At 35.8% G+C, this 23,598-nt stretch overlaps 1 protein-coding gene across 7 annotated transcripts in view; it reads right to left on the bottom strand.

The window, feature by feature from the left end:
- HDAC9 (histone deacetylase 9) overlaps window positions 1–23,598 on the bottom strand; it is a 739,057-nt gene that overhangs the window by 426,107 nt on the left and 289,352 nt on the right. For 4 of the 7 annotated variants that reach the window (XM_027573169.2, XM_027573172.2, XM_027573175.2 and 1 more), the window contains 2 exons: window positions 22,546–22,672; window positions 20,175–20,296 (listed from right to left, as the gene is read on the bottom strand). In XM_027573169.2, coding sequence (XP_027428970.2) covers window positions 20,175–20,296; window positions 22,546–22,672 — 249 coding nt within the window. The remainder of the gene's footprint in view (window positions 1–20,174; window positions 20,297–22,545; window positions 22,673–23,598) is intronic. The other 3 variants (XM_027573170.2, XM_027573173.2, XM_027573176.2) reach the window with 1 other exon arrangement.

Raw genomic sequence — 23,598 nt, 5'->3', positions numbered from 1 at the left:
ACTTCTGACCTCCAGTACAGTAAGATCATAAATATGTGTGTTTTAAGCAACTAAGTTTATGGTAACTTATTATAGGAGCCATAGGAAGCCAATACAGCAGTCTAATGAATTCTAATGTTGGCACCATTTTGGAAGTCTGAATATTCTCAAGTACTGGTCCTGACTAGATCAGGGTTTACTGTGCTATATTTTTATGGCATTATTTTTAGGTAGGGAAGTCAGATATGAAAAGAAAATTTTTAATGATAGATGTCCATCACTTAGCAAACTACCAGGTTAATCATTTACTTAAAATTAGTATTTACTGTTTTTTTTAAAGATTTTATTTATTCATTTGTCAGAGAGCACAAAGCAGGGGGAGCGGCAGGCAGAGAGGAAAAGAAGCAGACTCTCTGCTGAGCAGGGAGCCTGATGTGGGACAGGTCCCAGGACCACTGAGCCGAAGTCATGACACTTACCTGACTGAGCCACCCAGGCGTCCCTAGTACTTACTATTTTATCAGATTGAATTTTCTATAAAAGGTAAAGACTTTATTAATGTATTTTCTTACTTGTGAAAAGATCCGAGGGAGAAAAAAAGGCAAAAATAGAGCATTTTTCTTTAAATATTTTCTGTTAAAGATCCATGAGGGTGTAAGTTAAGGATTTCTTTTAACCCTAAAATGCTAAGAGTATTTTGTACCTATTAAATAGCCATGATAAGCAAGCAATTTCTAAAACTCACTCGAGTGGGAACATTTTACTTTTTCTTTATAGATTCCATTTGAGATATTAAATTATTAAGCCCAATAACAACTGTAGGATAAGGCCCATTCCTAAGAACAATTTCCCTTTTTTAGTACAGTACAAGTTAAAGGAATGAAAACAGTTTAAACCTCTAATTAGCCAGTTTCAAATGTAGTTAATTAAAATATTTTTGCCTTTATATATGATCTTCATGGTATGAGATACAATTCCAGTCTCCTACAACTTAATCAGCTGAATATAAAATGTAACGTTCCATCTGGTAAATCAATTTAACAGACATAATTGTGCCCCACCATAACTCAATAAGACACTGAGGAAAACCACTGAAATGCTATTTCCTTTTCTTTAGAAGAGAATTATGTACAATTTCAGCATGCTTTGCATTTCTAAAAGTTAAAGTCAACAGGGAGGTATCACTCTCCTTTACATGAGTTTCCCATGAGAAAATCAACAGCAAAGTAGAAAGCCCGTGCTGTTATTCCTGAAACACTCCATAATACTAACTTGGCTTTAACCAGAACATATTATTTGGCAGCTAAAACCTTTAATTAGAGTTGTGGTTTGAACAGATTTTCACTGAATTTGTATTCTATCAGGGCTCAAAGAACAGCATTGTTTTTCTTACCAGTTTATTCTATTTCAGGTGGTTTAAATGTTGTACTTCAGCTAAGAGTAGGGGGAAAAAAAGAGAATGTTGCTGATTCTCATTTAATTGATTTTAATTATGATTCGACATTTCTGCAGGAGAACTAATAATAGTCAGACAAGAAGAGAAGGATGAGACACTCCCTTTAACAATTATTACCTGAGCACTTGTTCTGGGCAAAGTTGTTCAGTAGGTATTAGGGAAGGAGAAATTATTTATCTAAAAAGATGATTCCCGCTTTAAAAAAAAGAAAGAGCAGGTAGGGCAAAGGTCTTCACTTAGTGATGTACTGGACAAGAGGGGAGAAAAGACGATGAAGCCAAGGGAAATCTTATGGTCAAATCTGCAGCGGTTTTAGCAGAATCCAGGAACTCAGGACATGGCTTGAGGTAGAAGATGGGAGGGTCAACTTGTAAACCCAGAAGTGACAATAAGGCCAGGACACCGTGGGAATGTCAGCCTGGAGTCTATGGAAAGGTTGAGAATTAGAAATGGAGATTTCTACCACAAATGGAAAGACTTAAAGGAAAAAATGAAGATGGTCCAGCATCAGTTTAATCATTGTATGAATGAGGAAGCTGAGTTAAATGCCACTATCAGAGGTACCTACCAATTAGAACAAGTAAGAACTAGTTAGAATGAATAAGAACGAAAGTCTTTAATGGAGTGATGATATTTAAAACATGGGAAAATTAAAACTATGGAACATGACACAGAGAGGAGACAGGTGAACTTGGGAAATCCTGTTTCGTGGGTGGCAGGCATAAAAGGTGTAGGAATGGAAACAGAGAGAAGCAGAGGAATGGAAGAGCAGCATATAGAATTTAACTTTAAAGGAGAAAACGTAAGCATTGGTCAATGGGGTCAAAAGCCATAAAAGAAAAAAAAAAAAAAACCCTAAGAAGAATCCACTAATTTAGGGATTTGTAAGTCACTGATGTCCTATTCCAAACTCAACTGTACAGGTAATGATGGAACAGACTCAAATTTTGACGACAAAAAGGGCGAGGGAAAAACGAGAACAACTACAGTGAATTTTTATTTCTTCCAGTCATGGCTTCTTCTCATTTGCCAGTATCTCCATCCCTTTACTGAAAGAGTATTTTTCTGTGTTCTCATGTCATCCATTTCCTGTGTTCTCATGTCATCCATCCCTAGGGTTTACTCAGTTACCACCTCTGGATTTTATCGTTTACTTAAAAACAAGCAAAAGGTATTAGGATGTTTTCAATACCTATCCTTGAAATAGCCAAACTTTGATTTCTCTTCTTGCCTTCTGCAGCACAGAGCTCTTCATCCTTGAGTTCTCCACCTCTTTACACCTTTCCTGCCCTCCGTCCTCCCTGAGCTTTCTTTCTTTTTTTAATTTAAATTCAATTAGCCAAGGTATAGTACATCACTAGTTTTTTATATAATGATCAATGATTCATTAGTTGCATATAACACCTACTGCTGCTCATCATATCACATGCCCTCTTTAATTCCCATTAAACCAGTTACTATTTCTCTCATTCTCTAAATATTCATATGCATATCCTCTCTTCCCCTTACCCCTGCTTTGTCTCTCTCTTACACACACACATACACACACAAACCCCCCCCCCCCACACACACACATTCTCTCCTAAATGGCTCAAAATGCCTGAAACTTACTAAGTTTTCTGTGAGACTAAACTCCAATTCTGAAATTTCAGTCAGTTTATTGTTACCTTTCCTTTGTACATCGTATTCCTATCTTTCATCGGTATAATCAAAACACAAATCATTAACTTTGTTCTCAACATCTTTATATCAATTGGTTTTATCACTTTTCCATCATGGTGAAATCTACAGTTATAGGTTAATATCCACACATTTTGGTGTCAGAAAGATTGGAATTCAAATTCTACTTCTGTTGTTTACTAGCTGGGTGACCTCGAACTTAAAAGCTCTCTGAATATTTATTTTTCTTTTTACAAAAGTGATTTAGCTAAGCTCTCTGCTTTCCATTCTTTTCTTTCATTCGGATCTGGATACAATAACCCAGATCTATCTTTCCAAAGCTTTTCTTGTTTCATGTTACTCTCACACGTGAAAATGCACTGCACTGACTTCTTGGGTCCTCTTCTTACACCAAGCTTCAAGAGAAAGAGAATTCCTACAAACTGAGTCTCACAGGGGCTGGCATCATCTGGTACTACCTCATCTGGCAAAAGCTTCCCCCAATGGTGGCAAAAATAAGTCGGCCACCTTCAGATGCTCACTCCTGATCATGCCTCTGTGCTTCTCCCCAACTCTCCACCTAACCAGTGCCTCAGATATGCTGTGAACACATTCTCTCCACTAAGACTTCCCTCCATACTCTAGCTTTCACTCCTTGCTTATAAAAGTCTAAAACACATTAAAAACTTCAAAACATTACCCTTTTAATCACAAAATAGTCTATATCCATATCAAATCTTTTGGGGAATAAAATGGGTATTTTAAAAAACAATCGAATGCATAAACAGACATGCCTTCTATTTGTATTTATCATATGTCTTCACAAATAGAACACTTATGAAGGCAGAAAATTTGTTTAATAGAGCATCAGAGTCAAAAATAGCATAATACCAAGTGGTAACAGGAACAAGGAAAGCATTTTTGGAGTTTTTTAAAGTATAAAATTTATGCTTTCATAAATTACAAAATCTTTGAATTCGGGCATTTATCTTTAGGAATATTTCACTATTAGCATTTGCACACTCAAGAAATGTCATGTATGACCAATATTTCAGGGTTCTTTTTCCTGTTCCTGAGAAAAAAGCAGTGGCAATCTTTTAATTTAGTTATTCATGTTATGCCACCTTTAAAGGAATTTGAAGATTTTCTCAAGAAATGACATAAATAAAACAGGCAAATTTTTAAAAAATATATTTACCCACCATAGATTAGTGTCTACCGATAATAGACATTTTCTTTCTTTTTAGAGATTTTAGTTATTTATTTGAGAGAGAGTGAGCGAGAGAGAGCGAGGACACAAGTGGGGGGGAGGGGCAGCAGGAGAACGAGAAACAGACTCCCTGCTGAGCAAGGAGCCTAACTCCGGGCTCAATCTCAGGACCCCAGGATCATGACCTGAGCTGAAGGCAGACACTTAGCCGACTGAGCCACCCAGACACCCCTCTAAAATATTTTGAACCCTATTCATCACTAAAGTTAAATTATAATCGGTACAATCTAAGTTGTTATAATTCACTACTTTTATTAGGATGAATCAATGTGGTACTATAAATAAAATCTTTATAACTTTAGCATAACTGCCTTTTTCAATGATACCAGCCAGATACCACTTATTTATGTATAAAACATACGGATTGAAAGGCCAGGTTCTGAAATAAAACTGACTGTCCTCAAACCCAGCACTGCACTTCAACCTGGCATTACACTCACCCATGTAAATAAAAAGAGAACTGAGGAAAATTACTGACCTCTCTGTGACTGTTCCCTTGTCTAGAAAACTAGTGAAAAACAATGAGATATATTTCAAGGGTTACTGTATGGAATCACTAAGATATATAGATAAGATGCTTACAATGGTATCTTGCACATAGTGACTAATGTTATCTATTACTACCATATAAATCTAATAAACTGTTAACATTAATTCCCTTCAAAATTATTATTTAATAAACATATTTTTAAAACGTGTGTAAATTATTCCTGCCAATAATAATCTCAAAATCCGTAAGTTACCCACTTAGCCCTTACCGACTATCACAGCAAGGTAATTTGCTGCTCTCCGGTTTATCTGTGTTTTACGATGGAGCGACACAGTGTCTGAAGGAGGTAAACATCATCACCATGTAATTAATCATTATGCTCCTCTTGATATTACATCCTGTATTCCAAAAATGATTTATATCACAAAGTTCTCAGTGCCTTTCTCTGGCAAATATTCATTTCATAAACCTTGCAGAGTCATCCTCCATAGTATTTTGCAAAATGAGGGATGTGATATGAATCTATTGTGTTGTAACCAGCATTTTAAAATAAAACAGATAAAATAGTAAAGAAACTATTATACATGATAAAATTATTGTGAATTTTTCTTTGTTTTGGGGATGTGTGTGTATTCCACACTATGCAGTAGGTCATAGCTAAAAAAAATTTGAAAGACACTGATACAGCACAGAAAAATACTGTGATCACTATTGTTGAGACCAAAAAAAATAGACAACACAAATCCTGCCCCTGAGTAAATCTCACTATTATACAGAAGCAGTGTTTACATGGAAATAACATAGGTAACAAAGGAAAATTAAGGGAGCTGAATTATAAAAGATTTCAACATCACTGCTTCAGAAGAAAGAGGATTTGGAAAAGCTTCCTATAAACTGTAGTGCTCAAGGTGACTTTTGAAATGAGTAGGAAATTCAGACCTGAAGAGACCACTGAAGAAAGTCCCAGGACATGTGTGACAATCACGTAATATTTGAACAAAAGATTTAATAGGCTCAGATCAATATAGATCAATGAAACCAGGAACCGGTTCTTGGAAAAGATCAACAAAATTCATAAACTTTTCATCAAGAAAAAAAGAGAGACAACTCAAATAAAATCAGAAATGAAGGAAGAGAAATAACAAGCAATACCACAGAAATACAGAGGGTATTTGTGTATTTATGTATTTCATACATAAAATGTATGAAAAATTATATGCCAACAAATTGGGACAACCTAGAAGAAATGGATAAATTCCTAGAAACATACAACCTTCCAAAACTGAATCAAGAAGAAGTAGAAAATTTTAACACACTAATTACTAGCAATGAAAGTTAGCCAGTAATCAAAAAACTCCCAACAAATCATAGTCTAGGACCAGATGGCTTCACTGGTGAATTCCACCAAACATTTAAAGAAGAGTTAATACCTACTCTTCTCAAATTATTCCAAATAAACAAAAGAGCAAAGAGAGCTTCAAAATTCAATCTATGAGACCAGAATTACCCTGATACCAATACCAGACAAAGACACTACAAAAAAAGAAAACTGTACGTCAATATCTCTGATGAACATAGATGTAAAAATCCTTAACAAAGTATTAGCAAACTGAATCCAACAATACATTAAAAATTATTTGCCATGATCAAGTGGGATTTATTCCAGGGACGCAAGGGTGGTTCAATATCTGCAAATCAATCAGTGTAATACATCACATTAATAAGAGAAAGGACAAGACCATATGATCATCTTAATAGTTGCAGAAAAAGCATTTGACAAAGTACAACATCCGATAAAAACACTCAACAAAGTATGCATAGAGGGACAAAGGCCATATATGAAAAATCCACAGCTAACATCATACTCAACAGTGAAAAACTGAGACCTCTAAGGTCAGGAACAAAACAAGGATGTCCACTTTAACCTTTCTATTTAACATAGTACTGGAAGTCCTAGCCATAGCAGTCAGACAAGAAAAAGAAATAAAAGGCATCACAACTGGTAAGGAAGGAGTGAAATTTGCACTGCAGATGACATGATACTAAAAAGAGAGAGAGAGTGAGTGTTAATAGAATCAGAGCTGCCTTTTAGAAGGATGAATGCTGGTCAGAGTTTCATTCTCAGTCCAGGCCCATTTAGAGAGCAACTATAAATTCCATTCAAACTTCCAGGGTGAGCAGGTGAGGCAGTCTCCCCACCAATGTAATCTCTCTCTCTGTGAGAGTGATGCATTCAGGGCTGGTACATGACCTAAGTTATTCAAGTGTGTTCGTCCTGGGAATTTATCAGAACTACCTGGTGGAAAGTGCTTGTTTTTCCTATTTTTGTTAAGCAATTAAAAGGTAGGCCTAGGGCTGTACTGGGTTATCCCTATCACCATTTGGAGAGAGCATTACTGTATGTAAAGTCCAGCAGCACTAGGATAGGAACTCAGACTTCTAATAATAACATGTGATCACATTGAACTAGTATCTAAGCACAGTTAAAAGAAGCCCTCCAAGTGCCCTCCATTTTTTTTTTAAACTAAGCTAATTTGTATTAGTTTTTTGTTACTTAAAAATTAAGAGTCCCCAAAAAAGTCTAATTCTGCTCAGACATTATATCTTCTTTGGGTGATGTGATTTAAAAATGCTTCATAGCCTATGTCCAAACTCAGAAGGAAGAGTTTGCTGTGACTGATTAGTGATGTTTGCTTTGGGCACCAGAGAGATTTGCCATGACACTCAGGCCCCATTTCTGCCTGCCTTGGTCTGTACTCATGCTGTCCTATAGGATAAGTAAATAGCTAGTTACATGTGGCTATTTAAATTTATTAAAATTTCTCAAAAAAAACCCTTATCTCCTCAGGCATACTAGCCACATTTGCATTAATTTTCAAGTGGCTACACCTGCCTCGTGGCTAGCGCATTAGACAATGCAGATATAGAATTTTCCCACCATTATTTTCAAAGAACTACATAAATACAGCTGTAGCAGGCTAGTAAATGCTCTCTGAGAACTTGTTCCATGTTATCGACTTTAAAACACATATAATAAAATTGAATAGATAGTTCCAATTAAATATGCCAAATGCTTATAACTAAAAAATTATCTCAATGTCTTCTATCTATATTCTTCAGGGGGTTTAGATCTTTGCTTTTACTCAAGAATGCTCAAAATCTAGAAATGTAAAATAGTAGTTCCTCAAGAAATAAGGTGGACCAAAAACTAAAGTAAGCTAATTTTCAATCACCCTTTCAGGAACCTGCTACAAGTGCCTCACTCTGAAAACTTTGAGCTCATTAATGGCAAACATCCTTTTTTACGTATATTGATTTCTTTGCTACCCACCAAGATAAGAGGCCCAGCACAAAGTGTGGTTTGTCAGATAAGGAATGAAGATGTCATAAACACTCTCTTTAAGGACACTTTTACCAACTAATTGAGAAGGTAAAAACATCAGTATGGAATATGATATCTAATAATTAAAATACAATGCCAGCTTTTGTAACAAAAATTATAATGATATGAGAATACAGATGAGGAAAATGCCACAATGAAGGTTTTATAAAAATGACTTTTGAATTTATCTTTTATATGGATAGGTGGTAAAGAATGTTTAAATCTTGAGATAAAAATAAAAATAAGAAACTCCAAAGCAAATAGTTTTAGACAAAGAGGAGATCGAGAAACAAAAATAAAGGTAACTCTGACTAGGTAAATTAAGACCACCTGATGAAAAACCCAGCATGCCAGGATATATTTTTATTAAAAGCTGCCTTAATACTAAGGTTTTTGAGCAAACAGATAATGGTTTCCTCCAGATTTCTTTGCCATAAAGGACCGTTTCATTTCAAAGTAACCCTGTAAAAGGCTGAAAACTTAAAGAAAATATAATTGCAAACATTTAATTACTTATTTTCTCTCTTCTTTTAATTTATTTCATTAGATATGTCTAGAGATATATAAGTACATATATTTTCATGGAATCTTTCTCCCAGTTGTTTCAAGTTATAAAATTGTGAATATTACAAATTAGGAGTCTTTTTTCAATCATTCTCATGATTATACAACAGATGGCTAAATGCTTTTAAAAATCTTAATTATTATTTTTTGCCAATTTCTCATTCCAATCTTATCTAAAATGTCCTGCCTGTTTCTAATTGAGCATTTTATGGGGAGTGAAAAATATGTCATTAGGCTTTGTTACAGTTAATTATAATGAATTTGAGACATAATTCTGCAAAAGCACCATCATTTATTTCTTATTTATATGGTCTTCAAATTATTAATATTTTCTTATCTTACTCTTCATGAAACATATTTCCTTTTTAGAATTATACACAATCTTAGGAATCATTTGCTCCAAACCTTTCCTTTACCACAGAAATCTGAGATACAAAATCATGAAGTCCTGTGTTTAAGGCCGTATATTAGTGACACGGTTAAGACCATAGTTCTAGACTCCTTTTGCTACTCCAAGTCTTGCATTATTATACCATCTGGCTACTACTGCTAATTCCTACCCCAAATGCCATACCATCCTTCCTAGTAACTCATACAGGAAATATGTACTGATACTGCCATATATCAGGCACTGTGCTGGGCACTTTCATACAATACCTTTATTGCTTATAATAATTCTGCAAGGCAATTATTTTCCACACTTGACACTTGAAAATACTAAGCCTCAGAGAAGTCCTTTTAATTTGTCCATGGTTTATATAGCTCTACGTGGTAGCACCATACTAGAATTCTCAGCCAGATCTAACTCCAAACGGTAAGATTATTTTCCATGCTTTGCTTTTCTAGCCTATATCAGCTGTTTCATACTAGTTTCCCCCCACAAACAAACAATTTGAGTTAGATTTCCAAAGTTCTTACAAGGTTGTTTAATTATCACACAATTTGCAACTGATACTTGCTCTTGGCTCTAAAGTAGTTATCATCCATATTGCACATACAATCTGTGAGACCAGCTTCTTGTTTATTGAATTGTGAAACTTAAACCATTTTGTTCCTTGATTCTAACTTAACCACAACTAACTTTTGAATAAATAATTCATAGGAACATTAATATCTATATTTTTTATCATTTTTAAATAAAAAATACATATACATTTATATTTTTTCTGTGTTACAAGAAATCTTACTATTCTAAACCATTTAATTCTTAGGTAAATACTACAGTAATTTATCAACTGTAGCATGCACAATCACTAACAAAAAATGCAAAAGCAAAAAACATTGCTGGTTGAACTATGAAAATATCATCCATTAGACCCATTGAGATTATAGACATGCTTGTCTAAAAAATGAGCATTTTAGAAATAAATCAGAGAAAGACATGTATCATATGACCTCACTGATATGAGGAATTCTTAATCTCAGGAAACAAACTGAGGGTTGCTGGAATGGTGGGGGGTGGGAGGGATGAGGTGGCTGGGTGATAGACGCTGGGGAGAGTATGTACTACCATGAGCACTGTGAAATGTGTAAGACTGATGAATCACAGACCTGTACCTCTGAAACAAATAATACATTATATGTTAAAAAAAAAAAAAACAGAAGATAGCAGGAAGGGAAGAATGAAGGGGGGGAATCGGAGAGGGAGACGAACCATGAGAGACTATGGACTCTGAGAAACAAACTGAGGGTTCTAGAGGGGAGGGGGTGGGGGGATGGGTTAGCCTGGTGATGGATATTAAAGAGGGCACGTTCTGCATGGAGAACTGGGTGTTATATGCAAACAATGAATCATGGAACACTACATCAAAAACTAATGATGTAATGTATGGTGATTAGTATAACATAATAAAAAAATAAAATAAAAAAATAAAAATAAAGTTCATTTGTATGTAGTTAAAACTAAAAAAAATGAGCATTTAGAATCAATGAATTAGTTTAAAATAGCTAACTTTTCATAATCAATAGATTAAATCTATCAAAAAGTCTTCTTTTAAAAAGTAAATGACCTATATGGAAAATTAAATTCTACTTTAAAAGGAAACTAAACTTTCTAATTTTTGGAAGGCTACGATTGGTTTTTCTTACCTCATCAAATCTCTAGAGTTTGATATAATTAGAAAAGTAAGAAAAACACAGGACAAAAAATCCTTATAATTCCCAGATCTTGCTTACACAGTAGTTTATACTCCATTCCAACCCAATATTTCATCAAATTTATTTTCAAAGTATCAAAATCAATAGGGTGTTATTTCCAATAAAGAAGAGAAAGATGACATACAGAAGAGGGCACAGAATAAAATATCATAAAATAAATCAATAGGCAAAGACTTCAGCACAAAGTATTGGATTCCTTTCAAAATGTGATTTAAAATTATTCAGCCTATTCTATCACAGTTTTTAGCACATGGATTTGTTAGTCATGACCAAGCTGAGAGAGACAGTCAATCATTTATGCTAATCTTTAAAAAATCTATTATAATTAATTGGTAAGAATTATATTGCTTAAATATAAATGTGTTACCTCAAAAAGTTGGAAAGTTTTGTTTAAAAATTATTTTTAAATATTTTACAGGTTTAAAAATCAATGGCAGACTTCTGGTATCAACTCCAACATGTAAAGAGCTTGGAAATCTTCACTTCCATCCTTACCACAAGAAAAAAGCTGAGCAAAGTAAAAATCAAAGTGGTTTTCTTACATCCTTCAGAGGATAGAGGTCTCAGAGTGCTACTCTGAAATCTGGAGAGCCAGGAAAATACAGAAAATCACAGCTGAGCTCAGCTTACTGGAAGCAGAAGCTACTGGAGCCAGTAACTGGTAGGAACCTCTAAATGTAATTTTGATGAGTTACTGGAGTCACAAATTGCTGGAGATTGATATGGACTAGCTTGACAGCTAAAACCCCCAGGGTCCAAACTTAGGGGAGACCTACACATTTATAGGTTTTACTTATAAGAACCCAACCAGGTTCTCTCAGAGAAGATTAGTGAAAAGTCCCTTCCTGTGTAAGTGAAGGCACACAGTAGGGATGGAAGAGGGGAGAAAAGTAACCATTTTGAAATATGCCGAAGGGAAAAGTTACAATGTAAAAATATACCCAGAGCATTTTACATAACAAAAACTTGCCCTGCAAGGGAAAATATCTTACCAGATCTTTATCTGACCTGGAGGGAAGGGCAATTAAAAAAATGAGACTTACTTACAAGATTATAGAACACTGATGCTTCCCAACATTTTACCACCATATCAGTAGGGTTCCAACATAACAACAATAGATTATAACTGTAAGGAGCTGTAAGACAGACTCTATTTATGAAGGAGTTCTTAGGGTAATCCTAAGAAAGGGGAAGAAAACAAAACCAGGAAACTAGGAAACTGAGCCTCTGTCAACTACAGCTAGGGTAAACATTAAATGCAGTCCAGTTCCAGCCAGATTAACATAAAATCTCACACCAAACGCCTAACCACTCAGTTTCTATTTTCTAATATATCACACCCAGCTTTCAGCAGAAAATTGCAAAGCCTGCTAAAAGGCAAGAGAAAATACACTCTGAAGAGACAAAGCAAACATCACACCAGACTCAGATATGATGATTCTGGAATTATCACATAGAGAACTTAAAATACTTATGAGTAATATGTTAAGGGCTCTAATGGAAAAGTTGACAACATGCAAGAACATATGGGTAAATGTAAGCAGAGAGATGGAAATTCTAAGAGGGAATCAAGAGGAAATTCTTGAAATCAAAAGCACAGAATTAAGAATGCTGTGATGGGCTCATCAATTGACTAGAGGTAGCTGAAGAAAGAATCAGGGATCTTGAAGACACATCAATAGAAACTTTCCAAGCTGAAAGGCAAAGGAAAAAAACAAAACAAAACACAATACTCTGGGACTCTGGGACAATTACAAAAGGCGGAATATATGTGTAATGGGGATTCTAAAATAACAAAAAATAAAGGAACAGAAGAATATTGGAATAATGGCTGAAATCCACAGGTATAGGAATCTCACAGAACAGAAAGCAGTATAAATATCAAAAGCTAAACACCTAGGCATATCATATTCGAACTGCAGAAAACCAAAGACAAGAAGACTATCTTCAAAGAAACCAGAGGATAATAGAAAGCAACTTGCCTACAGAGTAACAAGGATAAGAACTGAGCAGATTTCTTGTCAGAAACCTTGCAAGCAAGCAGAGTGTAGTGAAATGCTTCAAGTGCTGCAAGAAGAAACTCCAGCAACTCAGAGTTCTGTATTCAGTGAAATCATCTTTTCAACATGAAGGAGAAATAAAACCTTTCTCAGACAAACAAAAACTAAGGGAATTTGTTGCCAGTAGACCTGCCTTGCGAGAAATAGGAAAAGAAGGTCTTCAATAAGAAAGAAAAGATATAGGTCAGAAACTCCTATCTATGTAAAGGAAGGAATAAATGAAGGAAAAATAAAACTTTATTATTCTTATTTTTAATTGATCTAATAGATTATTCAAAATAATAATATCAACAGCATACTGGGTGATTTTAGCCAACAGAAAAATAAGAAGAATGACAACCATATTATAAAGGATGGGAGGGAGGAACTGGGAATACACTGTTACAAGGAACCTCTACTGACAAAACAGTACAGAGTTATTTGAAAGTAGATGCAGCTTAGCCACAAATATGTACTTCAAGCTCTAAGGAAATCACAAAATAAAATTTGTTAAAGAGGTACAATTGATATACTAAGAAGATAGAGAACATGGAATCATACAATGGTCAATTAAGTTCCAGGAAGGCTAGAAAAAGAGGGTAAATAAAAAAATAATAATAATGAAGAGTAAGTACAGTGATTAGGAAACAATTACACACATGGTGGTAATAATCTAACAATACCAGTAACCACTTCGAATGTGAATGATGTAATACACTAATTAAAAGAGACTGTCAGAGTGGATTTTAAAAAAGACCCAACTTGCCTATAAGAAAACTATTTTAAAAATAAAGACACAGATAGGGGTGCCCAGGTGGCTCAGTTGGTTAAGCATCTGCCTTTGGCTCAAGTCATGATCCCAAGGTCCTGGGATAGAGCCCTGCGTAGGGTTCCCTGCTGAGCTGCCCCTCCCTCTGCTACTCCCCCTGCTCATGCTCACTCTCTCACTCAAATAAATAAATAAAAATCTTCAGAAAAAAATAAAAAAACAGATAGATTAAAACTAAAGGGGTGGAGAAAGATATAACACATTAATACAAGAAATTATAAATTGACACCAAAATGGGGAAACCATTATATACCTATTAGAATGTTCAAAATCCAAAGAACTGAAACTGAAAATACCAAATGCTGGTGAGTATACAGTGACAAGAACTCTGATCCACTGCTGGTGGGTGTGCAAAATAGTGCAGACACTTTGGAAGACAGTTTGGCCGTTTCTTACAAAACTAAACATAGTCTTACCATAAGATCCAGCTATGACACTCCTATGAATTTACCTAATTGAGTTCAAAACTTATATCCACATAAAACCTACATGAGAATGTTTACAATAGATTTATCCATAATTGCTAAAACTTGAAAGGAGCCAGGATGTCTTTGAATAGGTAGATGGATGAACACACTCTGGTTCCTTTATACAACACAATATTATCTAGCAATAAAAAGAATGAGCTTTCAAGCCACAAAGACACAGAGGAATCTTAAATGCGTATTGCCAAGTGAAAGAAGCCAGTCTGGAAGGCTACATACATTATACTATATGACTCCATCTACATGACATGCTGCAGAAGGCAAGACTATATAGAGAGACAGAAAAAATACCAAGCATTACCAGGGGTTGGTTTAGGGGGAGGGATGAATCGATGGAGCAGAGAGGAGTTTTAGGGCAGTGAAACTCTTGGGCATTATATTGTAATGATGGACACATGACGTGACATTACTCATGTGTCAAAATCTATAGAACTTTATAACACTAAGAGTAAACCTTAATGTAAATTATGTACTACACTAATAATAATGTATCTAGTGGTTCATTAATTATACCAAATGTACCACACTAATGCAAGATATAAATAAGAACAGAGACTGGGGTGGGGGGGGGGTGGAGAATGATCTGAAAGCCCTCTGTATTATCTGCTCAGTTTTTTCTGTAAATCTAAAACCGTTCTAAAACTTAAAGTCTAATAATTTAAAAATAAAGTCAAGGGCAGAAATTAAAACTCAGTTTGGCCCCAGTGAGCACAAAGCATCAATTAGTGTTCCTCCTTTGTTAGATGACAGAAACAAGTCTGCTGCTATTTTTGGAAACCATATTTGGCTCTGAAATGCCAGGGAAATACAAAACTGACAAAACCCTTTATTCCAGTGTTGACATTAGTACTATAAGTTGCACAGAGCTTAAAAAGAAGGCTTGTCACTTTCTCCCCAGTTACTTATTTAATCAATAAATGTGGCAGAATGTTAGACCTTAAAAAGACTTTCCACATTATAAAAGAGATACAGTTTTAACTTCATAAAAATAGGTGAAACTAAATTCCTTCTCAACTAGAAACATAAAATTAACTAAACACTCCCTAAATCCTAGGTATGATCCTAAGCTCATCACACGCAATACTTCATTGAATTCCCAAAATAACTGTATGAACCAAGTGCAATAATTATTCCCACTTTGCAGATGACAGAGCCATAGGCCAAGGAGGTTCAGTAAATTTCCTAAAACTGAGGATCCAGATTTCAAACTGGTAGGTGGATTCGAAGCCTATTGTTACTGTGCCACATTGCTTCTTGATTCTGGGAGTACTGGTGTAATTTTATCACAAAAAGATTATTCTAATAATTTTAATCAAGAATGACTGAAACAGTGGAACTAAGATAGAGTACTAAGATAGGTAAAAATCCTCCAGTTTTTGTTAATTTGGAATATGATTCAGAGTGATATTTTAGCAGCGTAAGTGCTATTTTCATGCTATCTATGCAGAAACGTGTGTGCATGACCATGCATGCATGTGAGCAAGTGTTTGTGTATCACGAGAAAAACACAGAATTAGAGAAACAGAGGAAGGGAGAAAGAGATTTTAATACATAAGATAAAGGGGGGGCGCTTGCGTGGTTCAGTCGGTTAAGCGTCTGCCTTCAGCTCAGGTCATGATCCCAGGGTCCTGAGATCAAGCCCTGTGTTGGGCTCCTTGCTTGAGGGGAACCTGCTTCTCCCTCTCCTCCCAGCTCAGTGTTCTCTCTCTCTCTCTTTCTCTCTAATAAATAAAATCTTAAAAAAAAAAAAAGAAAAAAGAAGATTAAAAAAAAAACCTCCTTGTATTAATTCTGGATTATACTAACTTGAATAGGTCACCAAGGTACCACAACATAACTTCTAACAGCTATTCTGAGGGAGATTTATAAAGCTATCTGTCTCATCTCTGCCTTCTTTCCAATTTACCAGTGTGGAAAATAACACTGGCCTTCCAAAACCTTAACTTATGTTTGGACCCCTTCCATATGAGTCTGACTCTAGTGTTGCTGACCATTAAAATGAATATTTCAGTGGGGCTGGAACAGTCCTGTTAGCCCGAGCCAAGCTTTATATGGCTTGCACACTTTAAGAGGTTAATCTAGCAGTATTAAATGGAAAGACTGTAACACTCAAAGAAAGGCAAAGTTCACTGAGCAAGACCCCGATAATATAATGGAGCATAAAACCTCTAGAATATTTTACCGTAATATTTTATGAAATATAAGTACACACTCACTAGAATAGAATCCAATACAAATGGTTCTGTAGGTCAATTCAGTCAGCACATACGCAGTATCTTTGGGAGAAATATGTACTATTTCAAAAGTACCTGGACCTAGATGCTTCCTTTCTCTATTTTATAGTTTATTATCAGTCTAGAAATATACTATATTGGGGGGAAAAAATCACCTACCACAGTATAATTTGGCACCAAAACATAAAAGTTCAATAAAATAGTACAAATTTCAGTATCAACAAATCCTTGTGTTGTGGAACAAAAAGAAACACAGCAGTTAATTCTAAAAGGAAGTGCTATTTTAAGTGTGGGTGATAAACATAAAAATTGAAACAATGATTTCATTCTCAACTTCACAACTAATTACGAAATCCTTTAATGTGCATTGTTGTGAAAGGAGCAAAAGACTCTCAATTCCTACATTTAAAAGAAAAGCGACTTAGGAATGGGCTTGATTAGAGCCACCTATTTGTATTATTCTGATGTTTCCTAAATGCTAGGAGCAACCATGATCCTCCTAAGGGGAAAGGAAGTAAAGGTCCACTTTGCATGACAAAGGTCAGATTTCCGCAGACAAATGAGACTTCTTTGATTGACTGTTCCTAGGTTATCACTGTCTGGCTGGGTCCTAGGAGGTCAAGAAAGGTTCCAAACTCTGCTCACTGCTTAAGGGACACCCCTGGGGCCACTTTAATCATTTTAAGATCATAACAACTTTTCTTATTCTGGTTCCAGCTTTACTCCCTTAAATCTTGCTAATACATATTGGCAAGTCAGTCCTGAGGTAGGTTAAAAAGAAATTGGAAGTATTTAGTATTATATGCAGATCAAAAGAGAGAATCCACTCATTTAACAACTTCTTTTAAATCTAAGACTGAGTTCAGTGAAATTCAAGTAGACCACAGAGGGTGATAATCAGGCCCCAGTAGGAAAGTTTGACTCTATTATAGCTGTCCTGGTATTTACACTATGTGATCGATGCCACTACTCTAGATTTCATTTAATATGATGTAGCTTTATACAAAATTATCTTAGTTTCCCCAATCATTACAAAGGTTTACTTGTGATTATGGTAATATTTTGTTTGCTTTTTTGTAACAGCTATTAAGTCATAAACATACAAGAAATGCTGAAGTAAAAATTATCACTTGACTGTATTTCAATGCTCTTCTCTTTAGTGCAAATACATGTATAAACTTTCTCACAGTGGACTGGAAATACATCAAATGGATCACGTGGATAAAAGTTAGAAGAGTTCCATTCTGCCTATTTGTAATTAATGAAGGATATCTCTTAAGTACTTTAGATAATGTGTATAAAACATCTGTATTTAATTACAACATCCTTCCTTTAGATGATGGGAATTAAATTAAGAAATATTTTGAAACCCCGATACAGATATAAAAGTATTAATGGCTGTTCAAGAACTTCATTAGTATAACACTTGAAAAAGTTTGGTTTCATAAATCAACGGCCTGACGCTTCATTTATATCATATTTTCAATTTTAGAAAGGGAATAACCTTAACATATTAGGCAAATACAGAAAATATAACACTAGCAAAGACAAGGGTTGGATCTTTTTACTATTGTTATATATCACACAGACACAGAAAATGTCTTTCATATTAGTACAGATTTGAATAAAATTTTGTAACATATACAGTGAGCAAGATTTCTCTTTGAATTCTGTTGTGGACTGAGAATTTTTACAAGAATAAATTAACAGCTTGCTAGTCATTCCTTACAGAGGAAAAAAAAAAAATCCTGAACTGTTCTCATGGAAACTGGGACAAAAAGTATGGGTTTTCAGTACTTGTTCTTAAGTATTGAAAAAGATCAGATTTTCTTTCTGGATGCTTTACTGGTTCCAAATGCCACTTCTTTTCAAAGTCAGTGTCAGTTCTGCAGTCCGTTTTCAGTCTCCCAGTGGTAAGAATATATTCAAAGGCTGTGTGCACAGCAGGGCAGAAGTCTTTCTCCATGACTGTAACTATATCACTCATCAGTAACCTCCTGCCATAAAGGGGACTTATGTTTTCTTTCCTTTTAGTGACTCCTTGGGCTCTTGAATGCCAGTCACTGCCCTGAGACCTGGGGCAATATTCACATAATCTCTGTCAATAGTTCCTACATAAGCTACTGGTGCAACTAAATGTCAAGACAGCAGATCAAAGTCGGCGTATTTTAAAACTCATGTCCTTTATGGACCGATTTTCATAAACTATATACTCTGCCTTAGAAATAGATGGAAGCTCGCTCTTTGCTTTGTTCCATTTATCCCAGCAAAGTTTATTTACGTGAAAGGCAATTTGATTTGTACGTAATAGTGTGAAATTCTGATGCAATGCATAAATCTCATTCTCCCCTCCGCATAGCCCCCTGGAGGTATTTTGCTTCTTGTATTTTACTACACCTATTGTCTGATAGTAGAAATGCAAAACTCCTTGGGCTACTAAAATAAAAAGGCAGAGATTCCTTTGTAATACTTCACTGTCCTACCCCAGTGCCTGGTACAAAAGATGGTAGGAAATAAGTTCTGACTTATAACAGATTTTATTTTTAAATCTTCATTATGCTATAGGTAAATTATGACAGACAACAGTTAAGCATGTGTTTTTTACAGTATATCAATTTTAATTATTCAAGATTGCTTGGGGAAATGAATATAATTGTTGGAAAGCATTTTTGCTCTCTTGATTTCAAATACAAATTACATAGATCTAGTCTTCTTAAGTAGACCTGAGTAAAATACAATGGACCAAACTATCTTCTCCGAATACCTTTTCAGATCAGTTCTGGGTACAAAGATTTTAAAATTTACAGCTTTCTCTAAAAAAAAAAACTGTATTTGGAAAACATGAGATTTAGAACAGAATGTACACCAATGCTATTTATGCTTATATCTAGCTGAAGTTTAAATATATTTATTACAGAGGTAAAAGCATGTTAACACATTAAATATGCACGTATCAGAGGGCTGAAAAAGGAGAAGATGAGCAAACAAATACTAGGCTTAGAGCCAGAAGGCGGTTTACTAAACTCCAAATAGAAGTTTCATTGTCCCAGTTCCCCTAAGCAAATTTTTATATAAAAATTACATGAGATCATTAGGTACAAAGCATCACAGAGTTCTCCTGCAATCTGTGAGACATTAGGCAAGTCACTTAACTCAGAAGGTAGCCTTGGTCTTATCTGTTTTAACCACCTTACACAATTAAAGTTTACGGGTTTTAAAACGTGTGAGGAAAAGAAAGTTTATTACTCCCATTTTTCGCAGTAAATGGCCGAGGTGGAAGAAAAATTTAGACAAATGGAGGAAATTACAGAGGTCCTCATTAGTGGAGAAATTGTATTTCTATTTTCCTTAATTCTACTCTTTCTTACCAATAAGATAATAATTTGTTTCAAATCCAAATACAATGAACTTTTAAACTAAAAAAGATCCTTCGATTATATCCTGAATCAGCTGATGTTGGAATTGGGGGCTGTATGTGTGTGCATGCACACGTGTGTTTACGTTAAGGGCAGGGGTGGAGAGGGCATAAGAGCTATGGTGCAAATCCTTTAGCTTTCCTCTAGAGGATGGCAAAGTGAAACCACAGGTACATTATGGAAGAGCGAGTGGAGTCTTGCTAAACCAACTTACCAGTTTTTCGAAGGGGGAAATCATCCTTCGCATCCTGTGCTCCTGGTAATGTGTATTTGTAGGATGGAGATGTTCCACTCAGGGGTGGAGAGCTTTGATCCAGTGACGTGTGGTGGGCAGCCCTACCAAAGAAAAAGAGGCTTCACCATTTGCTCTGGAGTTTGCACTGTGTGTTGGTCAGCAGTAATCAGTTGCACATGCTGCACATGTGCCTCAGCTGTGTTTATGTTCTTTCTTTCCAGTGTGTACAAACCACAGCCTCACGGAACCACGTTCACTTTAGCAATAAGCTATATAGAACGCTGCAGGATCCCCAAGAACGACCACTGTGTGTCCAGTCACTCACTTATACAGAAGTTTGCTTCACTAAAAGAGAATTAACCAAGAGCCTGAGTTTGGATCACCTGAGATTACTGTGGGTGTTTTCTTACGCGCCATACTAGTGAAAAAGTCATCACCGGAATCCTTTTTAGTCAACCGGGTAGAATAGCTAGAGTAAAAGTAACCATGTAGAAGGGACTTCATTTTCAAAAATTGCTGGGTAGTACATAAAAGTCCATGAGGATGGCTTTTCTACCATAGTGATACCACTGTGTCAATAGCCTCAGATCTCCTGACTTGTAGAGCACCTCCAAGGTAAAGGTTGGCGATCACATATTTCTTCAATAGGAAACTGATTTTTTAAAAATGTTTTATCTTCCCCGCATAAATATAGTGAAAGGAAACGTTTTCAGGACTGACCACAGATTATCCAGTGGACACGAACATCCACAATTACGATACGTGAAGAAAACAATGAACAGGGCATGGTATCACTACCATGATGATTATCCTACCAGTATCATTTATCTGAATCACACATTCTCAAAAATTAACTGGTTTAAGGGCACTTCATCTAGGCCTAACAGGCAAAAAAGTATTAAATTCGGATTCCATAAATTAATGATTTATGGTGTCTGGCGTCAGACCCTACTGAAGTTCAGTTCAGTACAAAAAAGGATTGCTAAGTAAATGTTTAATATACCCAAGGGGACAGCTAAAGAACTTTCAGCTGACATGCTGTTTGCATGTATTTGTTTCCCACTTAAAAAAGGTATTGTGCCTTCTTAAAATGAGCTTTAACTTAGAAGGAATATAAATTAGTTATAAATTATGTATACAATTTTAGGTAATAAAGCGGTATTTATTTCTAAACACCCTGTGATGTTAACTGAACATTTGAAAATTTTCTTCAGGGACTGGCTTCTCAAGTCAACTGACATGCCCGATAGAAATTACGTAAACCATTAAAAAGTATTTATATGGCACTCTGGAATCTGCCTCAGTGATTCTTTTTTTGGATGTTGAGAAGGGCAGATACTTTTAAAACAGAATTAGAAGTATAATGACTCTTTAAATAGAAGTCTTGGGATGCTTACAGTTTCAATATAGAGTAATCAAGTATGTATTCCCTTATCCTTGATGATACGAGGAATCAAAAAAAACTCTAAGTGTAAAATCTGATGGTCATTCAGTAAACATATAAAATGAGAGAAATGAAACTATTTTCTATTACAACCTATTATCCAAACATTTGCCTATCAGTGTTTGTCCTGATTTTTAAAAACACCACATTCTTCCTATTTTCCTGAGACGAGAATCGTGTATCTCACAGTTCTCTTCACTGGAGCTGGGGAAACATGGTTCCCAACATCTGTAAAAGCAGAGTGTCTGATGTTGTCAGCTTGTGTGTGAGAAGTCCGTGTGCTCGGCTCACAGTGTAGCAAGAATTGAAGTCAGATGGTCAGGGGTAAACTTGTCACGGAAGACTCAGCTTTACTTCCTTGCCTCTGTTCTCTTTCTCTTCCCTCCCTTGTCTTCCTGCCCTTTTTTTTTTTTTTTCCTTTCTTTAAGTCAAAAAGCTTCTGGTCTTTTAAAAATAGCTCAGATCTCCACCTTCTATGGAGCCAAGTAAAATAAAGTCTCAACCTGCCAAATCTTCAGAAATTATTGTAAAGATATCAGATGCACCATCTGAGAATAGAAAAATGCAAAATAGGAACTAATTTCTCTGCCCCACCCCACATTTCTGTTATTCATTCACCAAAACCATATCTACCTCCTTGCCCTCGAGAGGACACTTGCTAACATTTACTAAGTGTTACTCTCTGCTGCATACTTGACCACATTATTTCCTAGGACCTTTCCAGCAACCCCGGAGGGCAGGTACAATCATTATGATCTTTTCACAGAGAAGGACGAGAATTCAAGGAGCTTGTCCATGGCCACATAGCTGAGAACTGGCAGACCCCAGTCCTTTGCCCAGGCTGACCAAGTACAGAACCTGTGTTCTTGACCCCTAGGAATGAAAAAGGCCAAACACTGAACATACGTGTACCAGAGCTTGGGATGGCGGCTCACGGAATGATTTTTTCCATTTGTTGGAGTGTCTTTTGTTGCTGATTTACTCAATAGGAATTCTTGAAGCTTCTGCTTTACTTCTGTACTTGCCACTGCCCCTGAAACACACACACACAGAAATAGATGTTGATTTGGGGCTTTGTCTATTTGTGCCTCTGGAGTATTTAGCAAAAATTAAGAAGTATCACCACTGGTCACTGCATATGAGGCTTTCCTATTAAAAGAAGAAATCAGAGTCTAAACAGGATTTTGAAAATGGCATAGTAATGTTTTGTAACTACTGCTCAAACTGCCAATTTTCAAAGGACCTTTGATGATTTCTTTAATTGCTTCTGCAGAATAGGGAGTCCCAGAATTAACACTAATTTTTTCCTAAGGTTAAAAAAATGAGGAGTAAAACAATGCCTTTTAAAAATCAAGAGTCTTAGGGGACGGGGACCACATAAGTGATTGAACACAATACAATGATCTTTCCTGAATTGCTAGTTTGAAAAACTCACGTTTTAAAAAACTCTTTTGAGCATTAAACAAATAAAATCACTGACAGTTCCAGTTCAAGTCATCTGATTTTAAACCGTGCTACATCCTGATTTTGAAATGACCTCAGAAAGGGGAATTATTTGGATCTGTCTCCCTCTTGTGGATAGTTTTTTTTAACAAATGTTCTGCCTTCAACCTTCCCAAAGTCTGGTACTCAAAAACTAGTTGGAGGCTTGACTTATAGAGCAATTATTACTTGAGCAGGAGGAAGGTATAGTGGGGAAATGTGGAAGCAAGTTTATTAATAAAACAATAGGGCGGGGCGCCTGGGTGGCTCAGTCGTTGAGCGTCTGCCTTCGGCTCAGGTCGTGGTCACAGGGTCCTGGGATGGAGCCCTGCATCGGCTCCCTGCTCCGCGGGAAGCCTGCTTCTCCCTCTCCCACTCCCCCTGCTTGTGTTCCCTCTCTCGCTGTGTCTCTGTCAAATAAATAAAATCTTAAAAAGAAAAAAAACACAATAGGGCATGGCTAATTTGCTTTAGTAG

This window comes from Zalophus californianus, chromosome 12 (genome assembly GCF_009762305.2).
Source record: "Zalophus californianus isolate mZalCal1 chromosome 12, mZalCal1.pri.v2, whole genome shotgun sequence".
NCBI lineage: Eukaryota > Metazoa > Chordata > Mammalia > Carnivora > Otariidae > Zalophus > Zalophus californianus.
This window is presented reverse-complemented; position numbering and strand designations above follow the sequence as displayed.